The 27,930-nt window shown below is 35.4% G+C and overlaps 1 protein-coding gene across 2 annotated transcripts; it reads right to left on the reverse strand.

Moving 5' to 3' along the window:
* LOC131543063 (microfibril-associated glycoprotein 4-like) lies at positions 1 to 26,792 on the reverse strand. 2 transcript variants are annotated; one of them, XM_058780284.1, is made up of 5 exons: positions 26,650 to 26,792; positions 26,362 to 26,559; positions 26,187 to 26,283; positions 25,132 to 25,299; positions 1 to 1,436 (listed from the first exon to the last, which is right to left on the reverse strand). In XM_058780284.1, the coding sequence occupies exons 1-5, from the start codon at positions 26,653 to 26,655 to the stop codon at positions 1,183 to 1,185; spliced, it is 723 nt and encodes a 240-aa protein (XP_058636267.1). In that variant the 5' UTR covers positions 26,656 to 26,792; the 3' UTR covers positions 1 to 1,182. The 2 variants fall into 2 exon arrangements, 1 of the variants encoding a protein (XP_058636267.1); XR_009271844.1 differs by lacking the exons at positions 26,187 to 26,283; positions 26,362 to 26,559; positions 26,650 to 26,792 and having other exon boundaries at positions 1 to 244; positions 629 to 1,436; positions 25,132 to 25,488.
* Positions 26,793 to 27,930: the final 1,138 nt, after the last annotated feature.

Raw genomic sequence — 27,930 nt, forward strand, 5'->3', positions numbered from 1 at the left:
AGTAATAACATAATTATCATACATTACATTATGTTAGCAAATTCTTTTAAAGACAGGGAGTGGATTTGACCCCATTCTAAGATCAGATTCTAACATAAATAAAAACTTCACAATTCTAATTTTTGCATGCTTATTTTAATCACCTCACAATTTCATAGCTTAGACAGGCCATAGCAATAAACAAATACAAACTAACTTTAGATAAATATTCTTACAAATAACAAATGTACCAAAATGCACCCTCCTGAGAAAAAATAAAATAAATAAAAAAAATGGACATACACAAATGCATTATTAAACATAATGTAGTTATACATTGTAGAACTTAAGTTTAAAGGTTATATTAAAGCTTACTCTACAACAGTGGTTCTCTACTCTGGTCCTGAGGAACCACTGCTCTGCACATTTTGTGTCTGAATCTGAATCACGAATCACGTTTGTTAATTAAGGATGAAATACAAATGTCAAATATGCAGAGTGTTGAGTCCCTGGACTTTTATTTTATTTTATTTATTTTTTTGAGAGAGCGAGAGAGACCACTTTGGAGAACCACTCTTCTACACAAACAGTGAATCTGCAATGACAGGCTAAGGAGACAAAAATGTGTCAGTAAAAAGAGAAAACTTACATTTGTGTAGTCTATGTGTCTGAAGAGAAGTCTCTCTTGGTTCAGTTAAAGTAGAAAATGTTTCACAGCCAAATGATTAATATATGTATCAGTGTGTAACACATTATACGAAAATGTACTAAATCAAAACAAAGAGCAGTTTCTAAACTGTGTCGGAGCTAAAATGTGGTGATTATTCCACCACAAGAGGGCGATGTTCTCTGTGGTGAGTAGACATAGGTCACCTGTTCACGTCACGTGATATTAACCTGACCTTGAGGTTGTATCGGACAGGTACGTGTGGCAGGAACATATTTTTATCATAAGTGTTGCTTTTTCATAAATTAACAAATCATGAAATGGACATTGGTTTGTGGACTTTGTTGATTCCAATCTATAGTGAAGAGCACAACTTTATAGGAAACTTTATTGGAGTACAACTTCATAGGAAAGACACTACAAACAGTCATAAGTTTACATGATCTACAAAGTTACACAGTTAATAGAGAAGAGGAAACCCTTAAACAATAATTTGATTGTTTTGTTGTTTATTTCTGAGGAACGTGCCGATGTTTCTATGACACACGTTTGATCTTCATGCTGATGGATTTCATACCGACATAATAACCCTTCCAGCTGTGCCAAATATCTCCAATGGCGATATAAGTGGAATCTTCACCCCATATATACATACCGTTGAGGTTTGCTAGCACACAGTCTTTGTACCAAAATGCCCCGAAACGCATTTTGGCACAGTTATCCTTATGGACATCTTGGTCTTTGTCTAAGGTGGTGAACTTCTGTCCATCGTGAAAAGATAAAGAGTCGCCTACAGAGACGAATGAAAATTCATGAGTATAAACAGTGGTGGCTAAAGCCCGATTCGGACGGTAATTGTTTGTCATATGGACGTCTGTAAAAATAAATGTACATATCACCTCAGTGATAAAACTCATGGATTCGGATGGCGATTTATTCACAGTGGAGGAGTGAGTTCTGTGATCCTGCGCACCCGGGAACGCGCTGCTCACGTGGCCAGTCACATGATTGTCTGCTGTAAATATAATGAATTTTATTTACAAATTTATTCTTATTGTGTAAAATGTATTTAAAAATAGTTATGTAAAATGTATTATTATTCCAAGCATATTTCATAATATATAATCCTATTCATTTAAATTTCCTGTTTAAAAATAGGAAAATAGAAGCGCTATAGTTTGTTTTTAATTATACGCGATATATAGCTGTTTATAATACACATTTTTAAAATTGTATTGCATACCTGCTGCTGCCTAATAAAGGCCCATTTCGAATGTTGACGTGCTTTTCTTCTCTTTCTGCTCCCAGTCGCTGTGGTGGAGCAGTTATGAAGTATTGTTCTTTTAAATACTTTCCAGCATTTCAGAAATAAATATGTTATGCAAATTACACCAAAGTACAATAGTTACCTTACGGTGTTCGGGAGTGCTCAGAAAGGATTTAAACACTGAATTTTGAATCGCAGTTAAATTACCACACGACCTTGGTGTTTGTCAAAAAACAGTAGGTAATTTGGCTGGGTTTTTTTTTTTTTTACGGGGGTGATGAGAGAAAAACACCGACATCCTGGATTCGGACGGCATTAAAATCACCAACTACGCCCTGTAAATGGTGAAAATCACTTACGTCCACCTGAGAAACAATTACAGTCCGAATAGTGCTTTAAAGTAACTTGGGTTTACGTCTCAGGGGGATGTAAGTGATTTTTTGAGCACTCCCGAACACCGTAAGAGGTAGTGTTGTACTTCGGTGTAATTTGCATACATATTTTTTCCTGAAATGCTGTAAAGTATTTAAAAGAACAATACTTCATAACTGCTCCACCACAGCGACTGGGAGCAGAAAGAGAAGAAAAGCACATAAACATTCAAAATGGGCCTTTATTATGGCAGCAGCAGGGATGCAATACAATTTTAAAATGTGTATTATAAACAGATATATAATGCGTATAATTATATACAACTATAGCGTGTCTATTTTCCTATTTTTAAACAGGAGATTTAAATGATCAAATAATAAATAGGATTATATATTATAAAATATGCTTGGAATAATAAGAATACATTTTACATAATGATAATAAGTATTTTTAAATACATTTTACACAATAATAAGAATACATTTGTAAATAAAATTCATTATATTTACAGCAGACAATCATGTGACTGGCCACGTGAGCAGCGCGTTCCCGGGTGCGCAGGATCACAGAACTCACTCCTCCACTGTGAATAAATCGCCATCCGAATCCATGAGTTTTATCACTGAGGTGATATGTACATTTATTTTTACAGACGTCCATATGACAAACAATTACCGTCCGAATCGGGCTTAAGACCGTAATTAATTACTAGCTACTAATGTCATCTTCAGCAGTGTAAATAGATTACTGTACTAATTACTCTAAAAAGTATAGCATTACTTATTACTAATTACCTTCTAAATCCCATATTAACCATTTGAACATTACATGAAAGGCATGATTACATGACATGAAAATGTGACCTTTAATTCTCTTAACCCCTTAACTGTCACCCACAGTTTTGAACAGAGACATTATAGTGCACTATCCAAACTTAATTTTTTATAATTCATGAATGAAAATATTTTGTAACATGATTTTAATGTACCATTTACATGGTAATGCAATGTCTGATTTTAAAATGGGTTTCAAAGGATGGATTTTGAAATTTTAAGTTTTCTACTGATAAATAATTTCTTATGATTTCTAATTCGTGATAGAGAAAAAGGCAACTAAGAAGACTTTCTGTGACAAAGGTTAGAATTCATGTCATGATGTAGATTTTTTTCAGGTGCACTCTTGTCATAAACAGAGGTGTCAAATCCAGGGTCAGAAAGTAAAAGTCCTGCCATGTGTTTATTCCACCCATGAACTCAGCAGCTGATTTCACCAGAGGAGGAACCAACTCATTCCTTTCAAGTCACAAGCAAGTTTCGAGTCAAATCCCAAGACCTCAACGAGTTGAGGTAATTAAGAGATAATTGAGAGACTAATTAAATGATGATTGTGCATTAGTGATGAACACCTGCTGTTACTGTGAATCACAGAGGATCAGATGTTGATGTTTTATTGGTTAAAATGATACCACCATCATGTAGATCAGTGTTTGCTTTAGTTGGGCTCTTGACCCTTGACTCCTGTGTTAGATCTCTCTGTAGCAATGCATGTGCTGTTGTAAAGCGGAGAGATCAGTGCTGTGCAGTGAGCAACTGTTAGTTGTTTTCATATGATGAGGTAATCATCAGGTGCTTACCTGTTTGCATCAATATACTGTGTGTGTATATATATATATATACACACATACAACATTTTTCATTTTTAAATTTATGTTCTGCTTTTGAATAAACAACTCTGTGAAACCACAGTAATGAATTTACTGCTGTAGCAGTTATAGAGAAAGAATTTTAAATCTAATGCATTTAAATATTTAAACTCCAGTCCTACTCAGACACACACAGACATCAAGAACCAGCGTATGAATCTCAACAATGGTGACAATCAACAAAATGCTTCATGCTGCAATGCATGCTGGGTAACACTACAGTATGAATAATTATTGCCACCACTGTTGAGGATCGTATGATAAGTGTTCATGTCTAAAAGCCTGAGCAATATAATTCTTAATTTTTCCAATATTTAATATTACGATGGCATTTGTTTAATAGTAAATTCCTGCAGTTCTGTAACAGCTGAACGTCAGTAAATAAACCAAAGAGAGACACCTTCATGATGTTCATTCAAGTGACATAAAAGCCAAAGTGTAAGCTCATCTGCTTCCTCAAGCTTTTAACTCAGCAATGTGCAAATGTTTGTTGTGAAGCAATATTGCAACTGCTTAAAACAATCCATTCTCAGTTACTAAAAGGGTCAAGAGCCCAACTAAAGCAAACACTGATCTCCATGATGGTGGCATCATTTTAACCAATAAAACATCAACATCTGATCCTCTGTAATTCTCAATAACAGCAGGTGTTCATCACTAATGCACAATCAACATTTAATTAGTCTCTCAATTATCTCTTAATTACCTCAACTCGTTGAGGTCTTGGGATTTGACTCGAAACTTGCTTGTGACTTGAAAGGAATGAGTTGGTTCCTCCTCTGGTGAAATCAGCTGCTGAGTTCATGGGTGGAATAAACACATGGCAGGACTTTTACTTTCTGACCCTGGATTTGACACGTCTGGTCATAAATTAATCTATTACTTTTCCTACATAATTTTTAACAGAAAAAGTGGTAAAATACCTATTTAGGAGTCTTAGACCTTTCCAACGATATATAGTTTGTCATGATTAGATTAGGATTTAATTGTAAAATAGTGAAGTAAAGGTAGGCGTCCCACAGGGTGGACGGTGACAGTTAAGAGGTTAAATAAATAATTGCATTAATTATCCTCAAACTAACTAAAATATTTAAAGGGAGCAGGTTAGATTAAATACATACATTTCCACATTATATGTTAAAGTTTGATGTTAAATCCACTATTTTTATATATATAATTGTTTTATCACAGTAAAAAGTGTTAAATCAACAGTGTATATATAATCCACACTCAGAGTGTGAACAAAGTAACACTGAAGCAGTCTTAAAGTTAATGAGATAATTAGTTTAGTAATTGAGTGATAATCGAACATTAATGAAGAACACCTGCTGTTAACAAACTGAATCACTGAAAGAAAGAGAAAGAAGAACAGAAAAAAGAGACGAGACGAGCAGAAATACAAGAACTACAACTGACTTCAGTCACAGCCTTAGATGAAATCAACACAAGAAAGAAGACATTAAATCTCTCACGATCTCAGCAGAGGATGATTAATAAACAACTCCACAAACATCATCACCAGCTTCACACGTTACTAACCAGACTGACTTTGGATGTTGATATTTTACTTTTGTTTCAGTTAACATTATCGAGGTCAGTGTTGCTTTAGTTGGGCTCTTGACCCTTGACTTAAAACATTACAATTACTTTGGCTGCTGTAACTGTGTGTTTGTTTAGACATGTTAGTTATGGCAAAAATGGTTTGAATAACAGCTTTAATTTGGATTATAATCACTGATACATTTATTAGATAATTTTGATATTGATCATATGATATATATATATATATATATATATATATATATATATATATATATATATATATATATATATATATATATATATATATATATATATATATATATATATATATATATATATATATAGTTTATGGCCTAATAGTTTTAAGATTAATCAGAAACACTTTTGAAACTTATTCTGCACTGTAAGTTTTACTTTTCTTCATCAAACAGACTTCAAGAATCAGCATATGAATCTCAACAATTTACCAGTGATTATACTCCAAATTAAATCTCTTTGTTTTCTGTTCTCTCTCTTTCTTTCAGTGATTCAGTTTGTTAACGGCAGGTGATCTATTTCGACCTCACTCTGACCGTCATTACGGTCTTAATAGAATGATAACCTTCGTTCCGCCCTCTTGAGACCTTATATAACAAAAGGCTTGTATGAGATGAGCAAAATCTGCGCAGAACCGATCACCGGTGATCACCGCGAGATGCATGCCGGTTAGAAAAGTGTCCGAGTTACGTCCGCCTTGCTCTGATGTCATGCTGACGTGTGCCAAAAAACTCTCGCGGCGGCGAGGCAGCTGTGTCGGATTGAGCAGTCACGCGCAGTTGCTCTCCACCGACTGCGCTGATCAAAAGCATGATGGGAAACGACTGACTAATGACACAGTCTAATGCTCATTGGTTCAGACAACCGTGATGCTGCGTTCTCTTCTAAAATGTTGAATTTTTTTAATCTGATTTCATGATTTCTATGACAGTGCGATCTCTGTGTGAGATATGTGATTGTTGTCATATTTCTATAAAAATCTAAAATACATGTTTGTATTAAAGTAAAAATGAATAATAAATATGCCTTTCGTATGGAAATAAATAGCAAGCACTTTGAGTGTCTTGTTCATCATATTTATTTTTAAATAAAGGCAACAGAACTGAAATTATATCATGTTTATCAGCAGCACAGCATATGAGTGAGAATAACGCGATATCTGCCTTTGATCTCGTAGGTATCTGTTCTTCTTCGAGAGGTCAGAACTGTCCGTCTTGACTGTGTTTATTTCACTCCTCCCTTCACTGCAGCCGCCTGCTCTCGCCTACATTTCAGGCGAGGCGCATCTCAAACAAGCCTATAGTCATGCCCATGACCCCGGAGGCGGAGCTTCCTGCACTATAAAAAGCAGGATGAACTTCCGGCTCATTTTCTTACATTTCTCACCTCAAGCAGAGGCGGACAATCCAGGGGTCAGAAAGTAAAAGTCCTGCCATATGTTTATTCCACCCATGAACTCTGCAGCTGATCAGAGGAGGAACCAAGTCATTCCTTTCAAGTCACAAGCAAGTCTCAAGTCAAATCCCAAGTCCTCAAAGAGTTAAAGTTAATGATATAATTAAGTGACTAATTAAATGATGATTGTGCATTAGTGATGAACACCTGCTGTTATTGAGAATTACTGAGGATCAGATGTTGATGATTTATTGGTTAAAATGATGCCACCATCATGGAGAGCAGTGTTTGCTTTAGTTGGGCTCTTGACCCTTGACTCCTGTGTTAGATCTCTCTCTGTAGCAATTAGGGGTGTGCAGCGGAGCCATTATCTGTATCTGTATCTGTTTCTGTGGTAATCTCAAAATTGTTTGTATCTGTATTCGGATAGATCCGGAAGTGGGCGTGGCTTAATCCAGAAGTTTGTCAAATTACATGAAAATGCCATTTTAAATGCAAATCTTCTCGATTCATAGTTTTCATTTAACAAATATGCCTTGTATAACTAAAGAAAGTATTTTTTTAAAATTATAACTTTGTGAATATCTTCTGTTTAAAACTTTATCAAAAAAGAAAAATAACTTTATTCTTCTTATTTTCTAGCGAAACTTTGTGTACAAATCTGACGAGACAAACATCCACAATCTTAAATAAGAGTACTAATAGAAAAAAAGAAGCTGAAAGAAGAAAAAAAAAATAGAAATGGAAAGAAAGTGTTCAGAAGCCTACTTATAGCAGAATGACAATAAAGCTGGCTTGAACTAATTTAGATCATGTGTTGCGGGAGTCTGTGATCATTTACGAGTTTATCAACAGAGCACAACAAATCATTTGTAACCCCCAAAAAGCCTTGATCAATTATCGCTTTTCTTCATCTTGTATAATTAAATGTAATGCCATTCACGAAAAGGGCTAATGTAATGCGTTTTTACAGTTGGATTTCGAAAAGGTTTGAAGTTAGGACTGTTTTTAGTATATTTTTGTCTAATTGATATAACTCCAAAGCTCTGATTTCTGAGAGACGCGCATAGACCCCAATGCAACTATTGATTTGCGCTCATTTCATTCATATAGGCTATAGTTTACACTCATTCACTTTACACATCCAGGCCCATAGCCAGCTATGAGGTCCAGACCTCCGTAAATGTTTCATGTTCAAAAATAAAATTTGAAAACATATGAAAAATTATTTAAAATCATGTCGCTGAATAAATTCATATGGCTGACTCGCAGCAGCTGCGAAACGCAGGAGTGAAGCTTGGCGCAAGTGCAGCCTCCGCTCCGCGATGTTGCCAGATTTGGTTATTATAAGTGTTGCTGGACTTGTTTTAATACTTAATGTAACAGCGTTAAAAAAGTAATTAGGGCATTAATAAAGTGGGAAGATGAAGGTTGAGGTTAGAGATTCTGTATCCTTTTTGCAAAATACAAGATTTTAACCTTTTTTGGTGCATTTTTTAGGAGATTTGTAGCAATATCTCGCAACACTGCTGCGCCGGCACTGACAGGCAGCAATCAAAAAAGCGAGCGGATACGAAACTGTCAAACGCTATCAAAGCAGTACTAGCCATTATTATTGCACAAATCTTAACAGCCGCAGACCTCACAAATGTACTGCTGTATGTGTTGCAAGGAATGTGTTGCTCTAATAGTTATAATGAATTCATTTGAAACATGTTGTTGTTGACAAGACGATGGCAGAAGAGTTTCAAAAAGAAATGTAAAAGCGCCTGTTTTAAAAATATTTTGGATTTTGGAAAACCCTGTTGACCTGCCATTTAGCCTAAGGTGATATTGGAAGTTTTTTTTTTTTTTAACATTTGTTTCTCATTTATTTGGTTCCACAGTATTTGCTGACTTTTTTTTTTTATTTAAACTGTGTGATTTTTATTAATTTTTTTTACAAGCTATGTAAGCAAAGGAAAGTGGGAAAACTCAAACAAACTAAAAACAAACAACTGCTTGAATTGCCGAAAATGTGAAAGTGAAAGTAAAATGCCCAGTCAACAATTTGATCTCACAGTGATGTCACCATGATCTCACAGGATACTCGTGATGAGGTCACAATGTGAAGTAACAGTGAGCTAAAAGTGTAACCTCACAGCGCCCTCACTGTGTGCTCATACTAATGTGAGGTCAAAGTGCACTCACTGCTCAGAGACTAGGTACCCAGCATGCATTGCAGCATGAAGCTTTTGATTGTCACCATTGTTGAGATTCATACACTGATTCTTGATGTCTCTCTTTGTGTTTAAATGACACAGTAGTTCAAAATGTTTGTGAGTTATGCTTTTAAAATCCTTAATAAATGATAACGATACTGCTGGGTCCCATAATCACAGAACTATTACAGAAACTTTAGATTAGTAACTCCTCACAAAGACTGCATACTGATTCTAGGTGATGGTTCCGCTGTCAGACAAACCAATATCATTGCAATCTCTTTCTTGGTTTTTTAAACAAATTAAACAGTTACAGCCCCAAAACATAATGTTATGAAGTCAAGGTTCAGACAACTAAAGCAAACACTACTCACATTGATGGTAACAACAAAACAATAAAACATCATCATCTAAATTCAACTCAATAAGCGCTTTTGTAGATGTCTGACAGAAATAGAAGTGTTTTTTGAGTTCACAATGAGCTCATATATTACTCACACTGTGAGTATCACCATGAGAATGGTGATATCACTGTGATCATTGCGTGATCTCACGACTGTTGAGCTTTTACATATTTAAAACTGAATGAAAGAAACTCAAATGACCACGGTGATCAATGTTGTTGTCACATCAATTAGTGAAAATTTCTTACAGTCACAACCCACTATGCATTTCTCTATAAAACAGATAATGTAAATCAGTCAGGAATGAATGGCATTGATCATCTTTCCAGTTTAACTGACTGAGAAAGCACTTATTAATAAATAATTAAAATGTCATTTTTATGCATTCATAATCATTTTCTTAGTGCAAAGCTTTATCATTGAGCTAATAATTTATAATAATCCTAAATGTATTAAAGGATGGTTTATTATTACACAAACCAATTTAATATAAATGCTCAGTTGACCAGAAAATCTTTGTACAGTGGCACAATTGAAGATCCATTTTTAAATAAAATTAAAAGAAGTTTTGAAAAGTGAAGATTTTCAAAATGAGTGCATGTGACAGCAAAACCAGAGACAGAAACTTCATTTGATTGCAACATGCCTAAACACATCAAAGTTATGCAACATAAATAGTACATAAAAGTCAAATAAAATGTCCTATTTAATATGTATTGTTTAGTAGGTACATCAAACTGTAAATTGAATCAGAATATGAAATTATGATTGTGCATTAGTGATGAACACCTGCTGTTACTGTGAATCACAGAGGATCAGATGTTGATGTTTTATTGGTTAAAATGATACCACCATCATGTAGATCAGTGTTTGCTTTAGTTGGGCTCTTGACCCTTGACTCCTGTGTTAGATCTCTGTAGCAATGCATGTGCTGTTGTAAAGCGGAGAGATCAGTGCTGTGCAGTGAGCAACTGTTAGTTGTTTTCATATGATGAGGTAATCATCAGGTGCTTACCTGTTTGCATCCAATATACTGTGTATGTATATATATATATATATATATATATATATATTTTTTTTTACATATTTTTCATTTTTAAATATGTTCTGCTTTTGAATAAACAACTCGAAACCACAGTATAAAAGAATTTTAAATCTAATGCATTTAAATATTTAAACTCCAGTCCTACTCAGACACACACAGACATCAAGAACCAGCGATGAATCTCAACAATGGTGACAATCAACAAAATGCTTCATGCTGCAATGCATGCTGGGTAACACCACAGTATGAATAATTATTGTCACCACTGTTGAGGATCATGATAAGTGTTCATGTCTAAAAGCCTGAGCAATATAATTCTTAATTTTTCCAATATTTAATATTATGGCATTTGTTTAATAGTAAATTCCTGCAGTTCTGTAACAGCTGAACGTCAGTAAATAAACCAAAGAGAAACACCTTCATGATGTTCATTCAAGTGACATAAAAGCCAAAAGTGTAAGCTCATCTGCTTCCTCAAGCTTTTAATTCAGCAATGTGCAAATGTTTGTTGTGAATATTGCAATTGCTTAAAAGCAATCCATTCTCAGTTACTAAAAGGGTCAAGAGCCCAACTAAAGCAAACACTGATCTCCATGATGGTGGCATCATTTTAACCAATAAAACATCAACATCTGATCCTCTGTAATTCTCAATAACAGCAGGTGTTCATCACTAATGCACAATCAACATTTAATTAGTCTCAATTATCTCTTAATAATCTTGGGATTTGACTCGAAACTTGCTTGTGACTTGAAAGGAATGAGTTGGTTCCTCCTCTGGTGAAATCAGCTGCTGAGTTCATGGGTGGAATAAACACATGGCAGGACTTTTACTTTCTGACCCTGGATTTGACACCTCTGGTCATAAATTAATCTATTACTTTTCCTACATAATTTTTAACAGAAAAGTGGTAAATACCCATTTAGGAGTCTTAGACCTTTCCAACGATAGTTTGTCATGATTAGATTAGGATTTAATTGTAAAATAGTGAAAAGGTACACATGGACTGACAGTTGGTTAAACATTAATATAACATATAACATCATATCATATAATATTATATGAGGCATGAATATAATTTCACATGTAAACACAATTAAACACAATAATATGAGCTTTATGTTATGTATTTTAAATTAAAAATGTGTTTCATATATGTGAATATTACCTTCTGTATAAAAGATTTTACTCAAACATATTTTAAATGGATTTTAAATGTGGCACAAGATCGCAATACTCAGAGGTGTAGTCCAGGTCAAAGAGAAAGTCCTGCCATATTTTTGTTCCACCCATGAACTCAGCAGCTGATTTCACCAGAGGAGGAACCAAGTCATTCCATTCAAGTCAGCAAGTTGTTTGTTGTTAGTTAATTAAGTGAAAATGATGAAATGAATTGATCTAACACCAACATCACTGAAAGAAATGTTGATGACTTCATTGATGATTAACAAAAACAATACCAGATCATGTTATGAGTTTTTATACAGAACTTAAATTTCAAAACACATGAACCTTTATTGAAAGATGATAAAAGGATGTATGATGAGTGATCTCTTTGTTTAACGTTGGAACAATGAAAAGAGCAAAAAATATGTAGAGCAGATGCTTTAGAACAATCAATGATCTTCGGACAGTCAGTGCACAGTCAGCATGCAGCAAGAATGATGATAATACATGAGATCATTGTGAGAAGTGATGGCTGACAGATTTAATCATAACCACAGAAACATATCATGTTCACATCAAAACAAACACATAAAGACACAGACAGTTTATATGATATATATACAACAAATATATTGATAACACATTAACATGATATATATTTAAAATATTTTAAATATATTACATAGTGAATAAATTTTTTCTGTATAAAATATTGGCATTTACTCAAAATATTTGAAATGGATTTTAATGTGGTCAAGATGCAATACTGTGGCCCACATATTATATTTGACATCTGAATACTACATTTGACATCTGGCCCATGTCTTGTGTGATTTAAACCCTGTACATTACAAATGCCATGTTTACATGCTGTATGCCAGTCCGGATGAATGCCAGCATGCCAGATGCATGCCAAATCTGAAATTTGTTTGTTGACTGTACTGACTTAGCAGAGAGTTCAATACAAGAGGCAAGTAACTGTCAGAGTATGGTCTGACACAGGTAAATTTGAAACTTACTTTAAGTCGGCCTAATAGCTGGTCATTGGCCTTCATGAAATTCTGAAAAACAAAAGCAATTGTTTGTACTGGCTGTCTTGCCTTGATCCAGTTGAACTGTAAAAAGAACTGAGAACTGGGTCCACCTTAGTGTTCACAAGTTTCAAAGGGAGTACCTGTGTCCAGACATACTCATGCACCGAGTTCGGACTTGCTCTTGTATTGAACTCTCTAAGTCCCAGTACCCAGTCAGCAAACAATTGGCCCAGAGGCATGCATATAGCTGGCATTATCCGCACTATATTTACAGTGGTTCAGAGATGGACAGGGTTTAAGAGACAAGACATGCCAGATGTCAAATGTATTTCAGATGTCAAATATAGAAAGCCACATAAGTATTGCCGATCTTGACCCACATTTAAACCATTTCAAATATTTTTGAGTAAAATGCCAATATTTTCCCATACAGAAATAATATATTCACATATGTGAAACACTGTTAAATGTTTTAAATATTTTTAAATATATTTTTAAATGCATAACATAAAGCTCATGTTGTGTGTTATTATGTGTTTACTTGTATGCAAAATTATATTCATGCCTCATATGATTATTATATAATATATATAATATAACTGTATTAGATCTGTGTCTTTAGCAATGCATGTGGTGTTGTAAAGCAGAGAGATCAGTGCTCAGATAGTCACCATGAGTCGATTTGGTTATATTGAAAATAGCTATTGATTTGTTTAGGTTTTGCATAATTCCGTGAAACTTCAGCATGCAAGCAAAGTGCTTCTCTAATAGTTACAGTGAATGAATTTTAAATCTATGTAACGCATATAAAATTTGAGCTCCAGTCATATTTAGACACACAGAGATGTGAATCTCAATAATGGTGTCAATCAATAAATGCTTCATGCTGCAATGCATGAAAAACTCCCATCATGCACTGCAGTATGAATAATTATTGTAACCACTGTTGAAGATCATATGATAAATGTTCATGTCTAAAAGCCTGATCCTATACAGGATTTTTTTTCCTCAATATTGAAGCATTATGGAGGCATTTGCTTAATATGACTTTTCATTCAGTTCTGTAACAGCAAAACGTAGTCAATAAAACAAAGAGATTGAAACCAAGCACATGCATTCATCATAAACTTTAATCAGAAAGCATTAGCTAATCGTTACGTCAAAGCTTGATTCAGCATCGTACAAAGGTTTACCGTGAAACAATATTGCAATTGCTTAGAAGCTTTTTGGAAGTTCGTTTGAGTTATTAAAAGGCTCAAGAGCCCAACTACAGCAAACACTGACCACAATTATGGTGGCAATGTTTTTTTTTTGTTTGTTTTTTTTAGTTAATTTCATCCAAGACTGGCAACTTGTAGTTCTTGTGTTTCTCTTTTCTTCAGTGATGTTGATTGTTAAGATCAGGTGTTCATCACTCAATCATCATCATTTAATTAGTCACTTAATTATCTCATTAACTTTAACTCTTTGAGGACTTGGGATTTGACTTGAAGACTTGCTTGTGACTTGAATGGAATGACTTGGTTCCTCCTCTGGTGAAATCAGCTGCTGAGTTCATGGTGAACAAAATATGGCAGGACTTTTATTGACCCTGACTACCCACTGAGTATTGCCGATCTTGTGCCACATTTAAAATCCATTTAAAATATGTTTGAGTAAAATCCCAATGTTTTCCCATACAGAAAGGTAATATATTCACATATATGTGAAACACATTTTGAAAATATATTTTTAAAATACATAACATAAAGCTCATATTGTGTGTTTAATTGTGTTTACATGTGAAATTATATTCATGCCTCATATAATATTATATGCAGAGGCGGACAATCCAGGGATCAGAAAGTAAAAGTCCTGCCATATTTTTGTTCCACCCATGAACTCAGCAGCTGATTTCACCAGAGGAGGAACCAACTCATTCCTTTCAAGTCACAAGCAAGTCTCAAGTCAAATTTTGAATTCACGAGTTCACATATTACTCACACTGTGAGGATCACCGTATGAGAATGGTGTGATGTCACTGTGATCATCTCGTGAACTCACGTGTTGACTGGGTAGTCACCTAGAGACTGCACAGTGTAGCGACTTCGTCCCACCCTGGTGAATTATATAATACACCACAGAGGTGCTGCACATTTGTGTGTTCCAAATATCACTGGAGCTTCCAGGGGAGCAGAGCCTTTATGCAGAACTGTGTCACCAACAGCTTTACTCCTTTGTCTTTTTTGGATTGAGATGAAATGAATTAAACCAATACTGTATGTCATGCGCTCTCAACAGGCCCAGAAGGATCACCACTGATGCTACTGCTATCAGCCAAACAACTTCTGCAATGTGTGCGCATTCACCAGTTTTCCTGACTGGAAATGTCTTAATGCTTTTCCCAGACTGTTGGCCCTCTGAGGTGAGATGTGTATTCATTGTCACAGAATCAAAATGGATACCGAGATGAACACCTGCTGTTAACAAACTGAATCACTGAAAGAAAGGAAACAAGAACAGAAAAAAGAGACGAGACGAGCAGAAAAACAAGAACTACAACTGACTTCAGCCACAGCCTTAGATGAAATCAACACAAGATAAAAGAAGACATTAAATCTCTCAAGATCTCAGCAGAGGATGATTAAACAACTCCACAAACAGCATCACCAGCTTCACACGTTACTAACCAGATTGACTTTGGATGTTGTTTTAGTTTTGTTTGAATTACCATTATCGAGGTCAGTGTTTGCTTTAGTTGGGCTCTTGACCCTTGACTTAAAACATCACAGTTTTTTTTGACTGCAATAACTGTGTGTTTGTTTAGACATGATAGTTGTGGCAAAAAAGAAGAAACGGCCAAGAAAAAATTTGATCAGGTCTGGTTACATTTCAATAAAGATATAATCAGCATATAGTGGCTTGAGTAATGGGTGTAATTTGGAGTATTAGTCACTGTTATATTTTGTTGTGACTTTTGGTAGCATGTTTTGTGATGTTCACAGAAGATCTGTTTGTCTGAACATGTTGATTGTCACCATTGTTGAGATTCATACGCTGAGTCTTGATGTTTGTATGATAATGCAGTTTTAGCTCTTATTGCTGATTTACTTTTGAAAGTAAATCAGATTAATCTTAAAACTGATGGCTCAAGCTTTATATTTTATGTCAGCAAAATCCAACATTTATTTACCAATCAACTATGCTCTGAATGAAACCAGTTATGAAAGTCACCGAATGCTGATGATTTCTTTATTGAAGTCTAGCCACCAACACCTGATTGTCATAACTAGCATGTCTAAACAAACACACAGTTATAACAGCTAAAGTAATTGTAGTGTTTTAAGTCAAGGGTCAAGAGCCCAACTAAAGGAAGCACTGACCTCGATAATGGTAAAGTAAAACATCAACATCTAAAGTCAGTCTGGTTAGTAACGTGTGAAGCTGTTAATACTGTTTGTGGAGTTGTTTAATCATCCTCTGCTGAGATTTTGAGAGGTTTAATGTCTTCTTTTATCTTGTGTTGATTTCATAAGGCTGTGACTGATGTCAGTTGTAGTTCTGCTCATCTCATCTCTTTTTTTCTGTTCTTCTTTCTCTTTCTTTCAGTGATTCAGTTTGTTAACAGCAGGTGTTCTTCATTAATGTTCAATCATCACTCAATTACTAAACTAATTATCTCATTAACTTTAACACTGCTTCAGTGTTACTTTTTTAACACTCTGAGTGTGGATTATATATACACTGGGGGTTTTGCTGTGTGGGGATGCACATCAACCAATTGTCTACACTGTAAAAAAAAATCTGTTAAATTTACGGAAAAATACCGGCAGCTGTAGTTGCCAGAATTTTACCGTGAAAAATACGGTAGCAACATTTTAGGATTTACAGAACTGTTTAAATTTACAGTGAAAAAACGTATCTCATTAACTGATACAATGTTAATACACAAACCTTTCAGTTAACTCATCTTATTTGCAGAAACCGACTACGCTTAAATTATCCAACTGCCATTTGTTTATAAACTAATATTTATAATGTTTATGTAATATGAGCACAAGAGTATTGAGAACTATTTAGTTTAAATCCGTGTAGAAAATCTTACTGATTTATGTAAAGTCATCAATCCAACCCAAATCTCTTGCAAATAACAGCAGCATACATGCATGTGCGATTAAAACTAACAGCTACATAGTTATTGCCTTTAAATAAAGCAACATGCAGCATGACATCAGTGTCCCTCTCTCCGTCCTTGACTTAAGCACAGGCTCTACTCTCCAGCACAATGGTGACCCACAAAACACAACAGGAAGTTGACTGTTAGGTTTAACAGTATTTTGCTGTTTTTTTGTCTTGATTTTACGGTTAAATACCGGCAGCTGTGGTTGCCAGTAATCTACTGTTTTTTACAGTTTGCTTCCGTAAATTATATTTACGGTATATTTCTGTTAAAATTACATTTCACAGAATGTTTTGTCATCTCACAAATTTAACCCCTTTAATCCCACAGCAAAACCCTCAGTTTTAAAGAGCACTTCTATGTGTCCACACTACAGAGTGTTGAAGTAACACTGAAGCAGTGATGAATTAATGAGAGAATTAAGTGACTAATTAAATTAGGATTGAGCTTTATTGATGAACACCTGCTGTTAACAAGTAGAATCATTGAAGGAACGAGAAACAAGAAAAGATAAATAAAACTTACAGCTAAAGCCAAGATGAAATCAACTGAAATAAAACACATGAAATCTCTCAAGATTTCAGAAGAGGGTGATTAAACAACTCCACACCAGCATCTTATTACTAACCACTTTTACTTTATGTCATATGTGTACAAAAGCTCTTATTGAGATTTTAGTTGTTGTACTTTCATTTGAAGTCACCATATTGGCGATCAGTGGTTGCTTTAGTTGGGATCTTGAATCGTGACTCTTTAACATTGGTTTTTGTTTGGTTGTTTTAATTAGCTGTGTTTATTAAGCATAGTTTTTAAAGCAAAAGAAGCCAAAATAATCTTTAATCATCTGAGACTGATGTTTGTGATATCAAAACCAACATGATCTAGTTTAATTCACTGATTATACCACGTTAAGTCTCTTATTAAACATGTGATATGTTAATTGCACCATTGATTACTACAATCGAATATTGTGAAACAGCTCTAACCAGAATATGCACAAATAAATGTTTTGAACTACGGCAGAACTTAAACACACACAGACATCAACAATCAGCGTATGAATCTCAAAATTGGTGACAATCAAAAACGGTTCAACTCTGAACATCACAAAACAGTCTACTGAAAAGTAACAACAAAAACAACACCTAAATAAAAGCAAATAAAGAAAATATTAAGAACATTCAGCTGCATAATTTATTCATGCTGCAGTGCATGCTGGGAGTTTTGTACTGGCACCCAGCATGCTTTGCGGCATTTTTTTTTACATTTTATTTTTATTATTAGTAGTCACCATTGTTGAGGTTCATGTGCTGATTCCTGATGTCTGTGTGTCTAAATGGTGTTGTAACTCTTATGGTTTTGTGCATAAAAGGCTTTTAAATTCTTTCATAATGGTTTGTCAGCTTAACTTGTAGAGTAATATTACTACCATATACAATATGAAATTAATTACGAATCACCCATATTGTTTGACACTAACTGAAATAAATCAGTGATGATGATCACCAATAACAGTTAACCAAAAATATTTAACTACAAGCTCTCTTAGCTTTTCTTGTCATAACAAATGTGCTTTACAAACACAGTTACAACAACCAAAAAAAAACTAAACTTAAAGAGTCAAGGGTCAAGAGCATAACTAAAGCAAACACCGATCACCAAGATGGTGAGGTCAAACAAAATATTTGAAATAAAATATAAACCTCTGTTAATTCGTCGATATATGACAGAAATGAAGTCAAACTGGTTAGTAATAAGTGGAGCTGGTGATGCTGTTTGTGGAGTTGTTTAATCATCCTCTGCTGTTTTATTTCAGTTGATTTCGTTTAAGGCTGTATGTCAGTTGTAGTTTTGTTTCTTGTTCTTTCCTTCAGTGATTGTGTTTGTTAACAGCAGGTGTTCATCAGTGTCTGAATTTACTCATATGTTCTCAATCACTCTGTCTAGTGGACTATATAGTGAAGTAATGTAGGACTAGTGAATGAGGGTGTAGGGTGTGGTTTCAGACACAGTCTATGAGTGTCGACTCTGAGGCTACTTTCTCGAAAACAAAGGTTAGATCTATTACAGTTATTCACTGTATGTAGTAAGGAAACTTACTCTTAATCATTTAACAGGTTATTACTGTGGTATTTTACAGTTTTTTACTGTTAAAATCACAATCATTTTTTACAGTGTAGATATGGAAGAATTTGGAAACCCTGTAACTGAAGGGAGACTAAGACCTGAGACCAGGCCAAGTCAAGTCCTTATTATTTGTATAGTGCTTTTAACAATGCAAATTGTGTTAAAACAGCTTTTCATCAGCTTGATATAAAGCTGGGTGGCTTTATATCAGTTTTTCAGTATTTAGACGGGGAAATAGTGTGTCTAAATAGTATCATTCTCTTATGGCCAGACAAAATCAGAAGTTTGGTTTCACTCTCGGTGAATTATTTTGAATGAGAGTACCTTTAAGTATTGGTTGAGACTCATGAGGAATGGGCTGATAACCACCCATTTTTTCCCAACTGTGGAGTAACCCCATTTTACTGTGTGCTGGAAGGTACCTCTGAAATGGCTCTTTTTTTTTTCAACGCATTTTGAACTTCCTCCACCAATACTGGCTCCAAAAAGGATATCCTTGACAATAGTCATTTGGACCCCTGAAACGGGAGGTGAAACTGCAGTTGGTACCCATGAGTTACTGTGGACAACCCAGTCAACAATTTGATCTCACAGTGATGTCACCATGATCTCACAGGATACTCGTGATGAGGTCACAATGTGAGGTAACAGTGAGCTAAAAGTGTAACCTCACAATGCCCTCACTGTGTGCTCATACTAATGGGAGGTCAAAGTGCACTCACTGAGACTACACTCAAAAAAATGATTTGGTCTAATTTGCTCCAGTGTTCATGTGTTTCCACACTACAGAGTGTTCAAGTAGAATTGAAGCAGTGCTGGAGTTAAGGAGATAATTATGTGATGATTGATCATTAATGATGAACACCTGCTGTTATCAAGAAGAATCACCGAAGGAAAGAGAAACACAAGAACTACAACTGACTTCAGCCACAGCTGAAGATGAAATCAACTGAAAAAAAAGAAGACATTAAATCTCTCAAGATCTGATTAAACAGCATCAGACTGACCAGATTGACTTTATTTCTGTCAGACTTCTAGAGAAGCTCTTATTGAGAATTAACAGAGGTTTAGATGCTTTATTGTTTTGTTTGAAATCACCATCAAAGAGACCAGTGTTTCCTTTTGTTGGGCTCTGGGCTCTTGACCCTTGAAATGTTGGTGTTAATATTACACTGGTTGCTTTAATTGTGTGTTTATATAGAACACACTTCGTTTAGCCAGCAAAGCTAAGAAAAAAAAAAAAAGAGTTGTGGGCAAATGATCCACCGATCTCATTTCAAGTCCAACATCTGATTGTATGGATGTAGTACTGCTTTAGATTTTTTATATAGCTTCAGATGTAGTAGTCTTGTAAAATCAGATAATTTAAAAAATTTACAAATCACTTTGTGCTCAAAAACTTTTCATCTGTAACAATACAAAGATCACAGACATCAAGAATCAGCGTATGAATCTCAACAATGGTTACAGTCAACAAAATGCTTCATGTTGCAATGCATGCTGGGTACCAGCATAGTACAAGACTCTCCCATGTATCCCAGCATGCATTGCAGCATGAATAAACAACGCAGATGAATTGTCTGATTATTTTCTTTTATTCTTACTATTTTATTTTACGTATGCTGTTATAGTTGTGACTTTTAGTAGCTTGTTTTGTGATGTTCAGAGTTTTATCTGAATATTTTCTTGACTGTCACCATTGTTGAGATTCATACACTGATTCTTGATGTCTGTGGTCTTTGTATTGGTATAGATGAAAACTTTATGTGCACAAGGTGATTTGTAAATTATTCAAATTGTCTGATATTTACAATACTGCAAGATATGAAGCTACGAAAAAATCTAAAACAGTATAATGTCTATATAATCAGAAATTGGACTTGAAATGAGGTCAGGGACAAGTGACAAGATCTACCCACAACTCTTTTTCACTTGGCTTCGCTGGTTAAGCTAAGTGTGTTTTAAATGATCACACAATTAAAGCAACCAGCGTAATATTAACACCAAAATGTCAAGGGTCAAGAGCCCAACAAAAGGAAACACTGGTCTCTTTGATGGTGATTTCAAACAAACCAATAAAGCATCTAAACCTCTGTTAATTCTCAATAAGAGCTTCTCTAGAAGTCTGACAGAAATAAAGTCAATCTGGTCAGTCTGATGCTGTTTAATCAGATCTTGAGAGATTTAATGTCTTCTTTTTTTTCAGTTGATTTCATCTTCGGCTGTGGCTGAAGTCAGTTGTAGTTTACATTTACATTTATGCATTTAGCAGACGCTTTTATCCAAAGCGACTTACATTGCATTCAAGTTACAGTTTTTACATTTTATCAGCTCTTGCTTTCCCTGGGAATCGAACCCATGATCTCGGTGTTGCTAGCGCCATGCTCTACTATTTGAGCTACAAGAAAGCTCTTGTGTTTCTCTTTCCTTCGGTGATTCTTCTTGATAACAGCAGGTGTTCATCATTAATGATCAATCATCACATAATTATCTCCTTAACTCCAGCACTGCTTCAATTCTACTTGAACACTCTGTAGTGTGGAAACTCATGAACACTGGCGCAAATTAGACCAAATCATTTTTTTGAGTGTAGGTACCCAGCACGCATTGCAGCATGAAGCTTTTGGTTGTCACCATTGTTGAGATTCATACACTGTCATTCAAACACAAAGAGAGACATCAAGAATCAGATTAGTTAATTGCCCAGCTTTCTTTGTCATTGATCTAGCACTCTCTTAGCATCTAGCTATTTCTCTGCTGTTTTCACTGCTTTCAGGTAAGTTCAGTCCCTAAAGTTACACAAAAAATGTATACAACTGTTCCTGATACTTTTTTTTACATGTAATTGACACGTTTCTGTAGAATTTTTACTGTACGGGAGTGGTTTAGTGTCTTCAAAAAGACCGTTAGAATCACTACCGTTAACTAGCTATAGAGATTAACATTAGAGGTAAGCTAACTTATAGATTTGAGCTCTTATTAATGAACGTTTGAGTTTTTAAGCACCTTTTATGTGTAGATGAGCGGCTTTGATAGTTTTGTAAATGTTTTGTTGATACTTTGTCAATAGATAAATAGAAGTCACTATAAGCTAATTAATTTAACCTAAAAGTCTGCACTGTGGGGTCAATCTGTGACGTCACTTACATGAACTAATGGCCTGAAACTATTTCAAACACGTTTTGAACTTTCATTGCAAACAAATATTGATAAATTGTACTGTGATTTCAGGAGCGTCAGAAAAAAAATACCTAAAACGGGAAGTTACAAGAAAATTTGTAATGGGAGCTGTTGACAGAGATGCAGGAAACACATATGGGCCTTTTGGGAAAACAGATTGAAATATGTCTCTCTAAATGGATTTTCTCTTGGCTCTCTGCTCTGCTAAGCAGGTAGGAGAGCTCTGTGCCAACATGATCTCACAGAATTCCGTGTAATGACCACGGACTTAATTAACCCCCGAATATGTGGTGGTATCACGGAATCGCCGAAAATTCCGTGATGGGCTCACAGAAGTGATACCAATGTAAGTCAGTGACAGGCATCAGCCGTGCTCCACGCACAGATCCACTGGTTCAACACTTTAAATAGGAAACCCTTAGCATCAATATGCCAACGCGATACTGGGAAATTTATCGTCATCATTATTGTTCAGAACTGGGTAGGTTTAGGGTAGGGGTGGGGTCAGGTACTCCAGTGAAAGTATAGATTTATATACAAAATATAACTGCATCGGAGTCACTCTTTTTACGTGGTCCGATGCAGCGCTGGTGTTGAACCAGTGAATCCGTGCATGGACCACGGCTGATGCCTTCTGTGAGCCCATCGGAATGTTCGGCGATTCGGTGATATCACCACAGATTCGGGGTTAATTAAGTCCGTGAACATTACACGGAATTCTGTGAGATCAGGTTGTCTGTGCTCTCTCTGTTAGTGGAGATTGTTAGCGGTGGAAGGCAGATGGCATGGGAGTGTCACTTAGCCTAACCCAGCATTTCTGCCAAAAGTATTTAAGCCCCAGTTACAATTAGGTGGTTCAATATTAACCATTTCCTCACATGCAAAACAGGAGCAGTTACTTAACCTGTGTTCAGTGAGGGCGCGCACTATGTGATTGATTATTTACTGCTGTTCTTAATAAAATTCACTAACATTTCAATACTGGGTTGTAATACATTATGTTGCTGTTAATACTATTCACAATGTTGTAGTTTGAATGTTTTCATTCAATTCAGTTGTAGTATTTTTTCAACTGTTAATCATTTTCAAACATGTAAACCAGGCAGGATTAACCTTACAGTAGTACTCAACACTGATTACTGTCACACTTTTGAAACACTTTCCTTCATCACTTGAATTAAGATTATCATAATTAAATTTTAAAGGAGACATTGGATGCAAAATATCTTCATTTGCATATAAATGTGTCTTAGCAATGTGTGGACACAACCACCCTACAATGACAAAAAAATCACTCCTTTTTTTTTTAATACCCCAACAACCTAAACAGTCTTAATTATCAAGCCATTTTGATTTTGGAGTGAATAACCAGTGCTTTCCTCCACCTTCAATACCACGACTGAGGTGAGACCTTTGAGCAAGGTACCAAACCCCCAACTGCTCCCACTGTTCTGGGTGTGTCTCTGTGTGTGTTCACTTGAGTTGGTTAAATGCAAAGCACAAATTCCCAGTATGAGTTACCATACCTGGTCACACGTTATTTCCCTTCACTTTCACTAAATTTGTTTATGTCTGGCTGTGTAAATCATTTTGTTAGACTGCTTTCTGAATGAGGAACAATTTAACCCAGATTTGGTTAAAAAGTTAGAACTCAAGGATGGTTCAGCAACCATTGTTCATGATCCAACTGCACCTCCGGAAGTAATAAGTCTCACACTATATATTTTTTATTGTTATTTGCGAATCGCCTTTGCTCTTCCACAGAATAGAGGGGCGGGGTGAGCAGTGATCATTAGCATGTAAAAAGCTTTGCACCGAAACGAGTCGCTGTGAACAGAATTGTTTTTGACAAGGTAAAAAGAGTGTTATTTTTCATGACCACTGAGACCATTACAAGAATACCCTAAAGAATCATACCAACATTCGATGTCCCCTTTGAAGCACAGCTACCACAAAATCAGACTTTAAAATCATTCTGAGGTTAAATAGATTTAAAATCATAACAGGAAACAGGTTAATAGCTAAGATACTGTTTTTGAAATCAAATTGTTGCATAGCTATGACAGGAAACACTGGAATTTAACAATACCTTAGAAAAAAAACAATTAATCTTAAAAAAATAAAGTATTAAATCATATACATAAACCCATATAGAAAATATAAGAGCTGTTGGATAAGCATGTTATAGTCTTCTGAAACATTGGTGGTTCATATTTTAGAACAGTCGCTGCAATTTATGAAAGAAATTAATTAAATCTGTATGTGGGAGTGTGTGTGAAAAAATCAGATGTAAACCCCTTAGTAATCCTTGACATTTCCATAAGTAACATTTATTACACTTATTTTTATTTTGTAATTAAATTACGTAATTCCGTTACATGTAACTAGTTACTACCCAACACTGATTATATCAGAATTTGCTAAGCATAAACTGCTGCTGCTGCACAAAATCTGCTGTAAACCCTGTTGAATAAGGAAATGGTTAATTTAATGCCTATTGCATTTTAAGAGTTAATTTACCATCCATGAGATATCACTGAAATTTCATGGAACTAAAGCAATTTCTGCTGTTGCTGCAATATTAAGAAAAGATTTGACTTGCTATGCATGCTGCTTTTAATATTATTTCCAACCTTGCATCTGAATTTGCTATGCGTGTTATAAAATTTGCTGACATTGCGATCTGAATAGCTATACATACTGCTGCTACATTTGGGCCACACAAGGGCCGTAATTCTTTGCTGCATGTGGGCCGAGTGTAACTGCGTGTTTGGCCCAGTGTTGGGCCAGATGACAATTGCTATGTGGGGTAAAGCATTACAACCAACAATGTGTATAAATGAAAGTGTCCTACCAGCTCCTCCATCAGTGAATCCTGAAACACGCAGTTCATACCCATCAGCTTCAGGACCAACAGAGAAGGACGAGTACAGAGCGAAAACTTTATTTCCTTGAAAGTCCTCCAGATCCACTCTCAACATGTACTTCCTGTTGCGTGTCAGCTGGTACATGTTCTCCAGCCCTGATCGTACACACACATGAAGAACACGTTCAACCAAACACTGGACATGAACATCCACACAAACACACATGAAGAACACGTTCAACCAAACACTGGACATGAACATCCACACAAACACACACATAAAGAACACGATCAACCAAACACTGGACATGAACATCGACACAAACACACACATGAAGAACACAATCAACCAAACACTGGACATGAACATCGACACAAACACACACATGAAGAACACAATCAACCAAACACTGGACATGAACATCCACACAAACACACACATAAAGAACACGATCAACCAAACACTGGACATGAACATCCACACTAACACACACATGAAGAACACGTTCAACCAAACACTGGACATGAACATCCACACAAACACACACATGAAGAACACAATCAACCAAACACTGGACATGAACATCCACACAAACACACACACATGAAGAACACGTTCAACCAAACACTGGACATGAACATCCACACAAACACACACATGAAGAACACGTTCAACCAAACACTGGACATGAACATCCACACAAACACACATGAAGAACACGTTCAACCAAACACTGGACATGAACATCCACACAAACACACACATGAAGAACACGATCAACCAAACACTGGACATGAACATCCACACAAACACACATGAAGAACACGTTCAACCAAACACTGGACATGAACATCCACACAAACAAACACATGAAGAACACGTTCAATCAGACACTGGACAAGAACATCCACACAAACACACATGAAGAACACGTTCAACCAAACACTGGACATGAACATCCACACAAACACACACATGAAGAACACAATCAACCAAACACTGGACACGAACATCCACACAAACACACACTGTGAGATCTTACCCAGCCAGTATTCACTCTCCACATTCCCAAATCCTTTCTTGTACTGATTCCACGGCCGATAGAAATTCACACTGCCATCCATTCTCCTCTGAATCACCTGTGATGGGTTTATACAGAATAAATTATTCATAATGAATGTTCTGATGTGTTTAATGATCTAAAGTCACATTTGTACCGTCCATCCTCCTTTGTCTTCATCGTTCCCATCTGAGATCATCTGACAGTAAACCCAGGCATGAATGTCACCTGCTGGATAGATGGAGTAAATCCCACTGATGGTTTGTCCTGGGTTATAAATATCAGAACAATCATTTTCATTCTGACATTCTCTCATCAGTACAGCCGGTAGAAGAGTTGCCAAAAACACCATCATCTACACGAGACAGAGAGAGAAAGAGATGAACATCACACTAAAATGAAGCTGAAAATATCTCTAGGAATGTAGAGTTATTGATGAATTTACTGCCATCTTCTCAATCTCTCCTCAGTAGATCGCAGCAGAGATCGGTTTTATCTAGACAAAAATAACAGAAACATTTTTTATATTGTCTTCTTTGACTTTTTGTTTATTTTATGAAAGTTGTATAAATGTCTGAATGTTCTGTGATGTAAATGAAGAACAAAGCAGTAACTCACCGTTTGTGTTCTTCAGTCTGAGACAAACACTCTATATCTGTCAGATTCTCAAGGCTTCTCGGATTTACAGAAATTTACATTACAAAGTCCCATATTTTGGAGGCAAATAAAATGCAAGAAACCATGCAGTCACAAGCCGTATTTGCTTTGCTTGCAGTGCATTGGCCCCGAATTGCTGCTTTTCAACTATATTCTTTTTCTTGTTCTTTTTATTAATATTATTCTTGAATGGAAGTCATGGCAGTCCATAGAACTGTTCGATCAAATATGGTGATGCACCTTTAATGTAGGGCTGCAACTAACGATTATTTTAATAAAGATTTTTAAAAAGAAAAGCATTCATTTCCAACCCTTTATTCAAAAACAGAACTAAAATCTTTAGAAAGTGCACAAACATGTTGCTCCTTGAACATTATTATTATAATAATAATAAAATAAAATAAAAATGGACTAACAGAAAAAACATACACATGAACACTGTAAAAAATGATTCACTATATTTACTCAATAAAATTGAGGTAACAATTTGCACTCACTTTGGTTGAGTAGATTCTATCCTATATATTGAGTAAAGAGTACCTAAACTTTACAGCTATGACAAACTAAAAGAAATTAGGTAATGTCTACCTAATATTTTTCATTAAATTACATAACTAATTACTTATAAAAATTGAGTAACATTAACTCTATTGTTAGTAGGCAACAATTCATCACTGTAAAACCCAACAAGTTAGGGTAACAAACCGTTTGAGTAAACCGATTGCCTTAAAACATTTAAGTTTTTAAAACTGAAATAAGTTCAGAGCACTCATAATTGTTAGTCAGACATCTACAGAAGATCTTACTGAGAATTAACTAAGGTTTAGATGTTGTAATCAACTGTAATCAATGTAACATTCACATAACCAGAGATTAGACACACAATGAGTCTGTGCTCACTCTTGATGAGATCAGTTACAGATGATTGTCATTATAAATATATGACAACCAACTACCGATCATTTCCTCTGGGCTTTTGAGTTGCAACAAATATGTTTGAGGAACACATGGTTACAACAACCAAAGAAAAAAAAAAACCCATCTAACACAGAAGTCAAGGGCCAAGAGC

Source organism: Onychostoma macrolepis, chromosome 01 (assembly GCF_012432095.1).
Source record: "Onychostoma macrolepis isolate SWU-2019 chromosome 01, ASM1243209v1, whole genome shotgun sequence".
Classification (NCBI taxonomy): domain Eukaryota; kingdom Metazoa; phylum Chordata; class Actinopteri; order Cypriniformes; family Cyprinidae; genus Onychostoma; species Onychostoma macrolepis.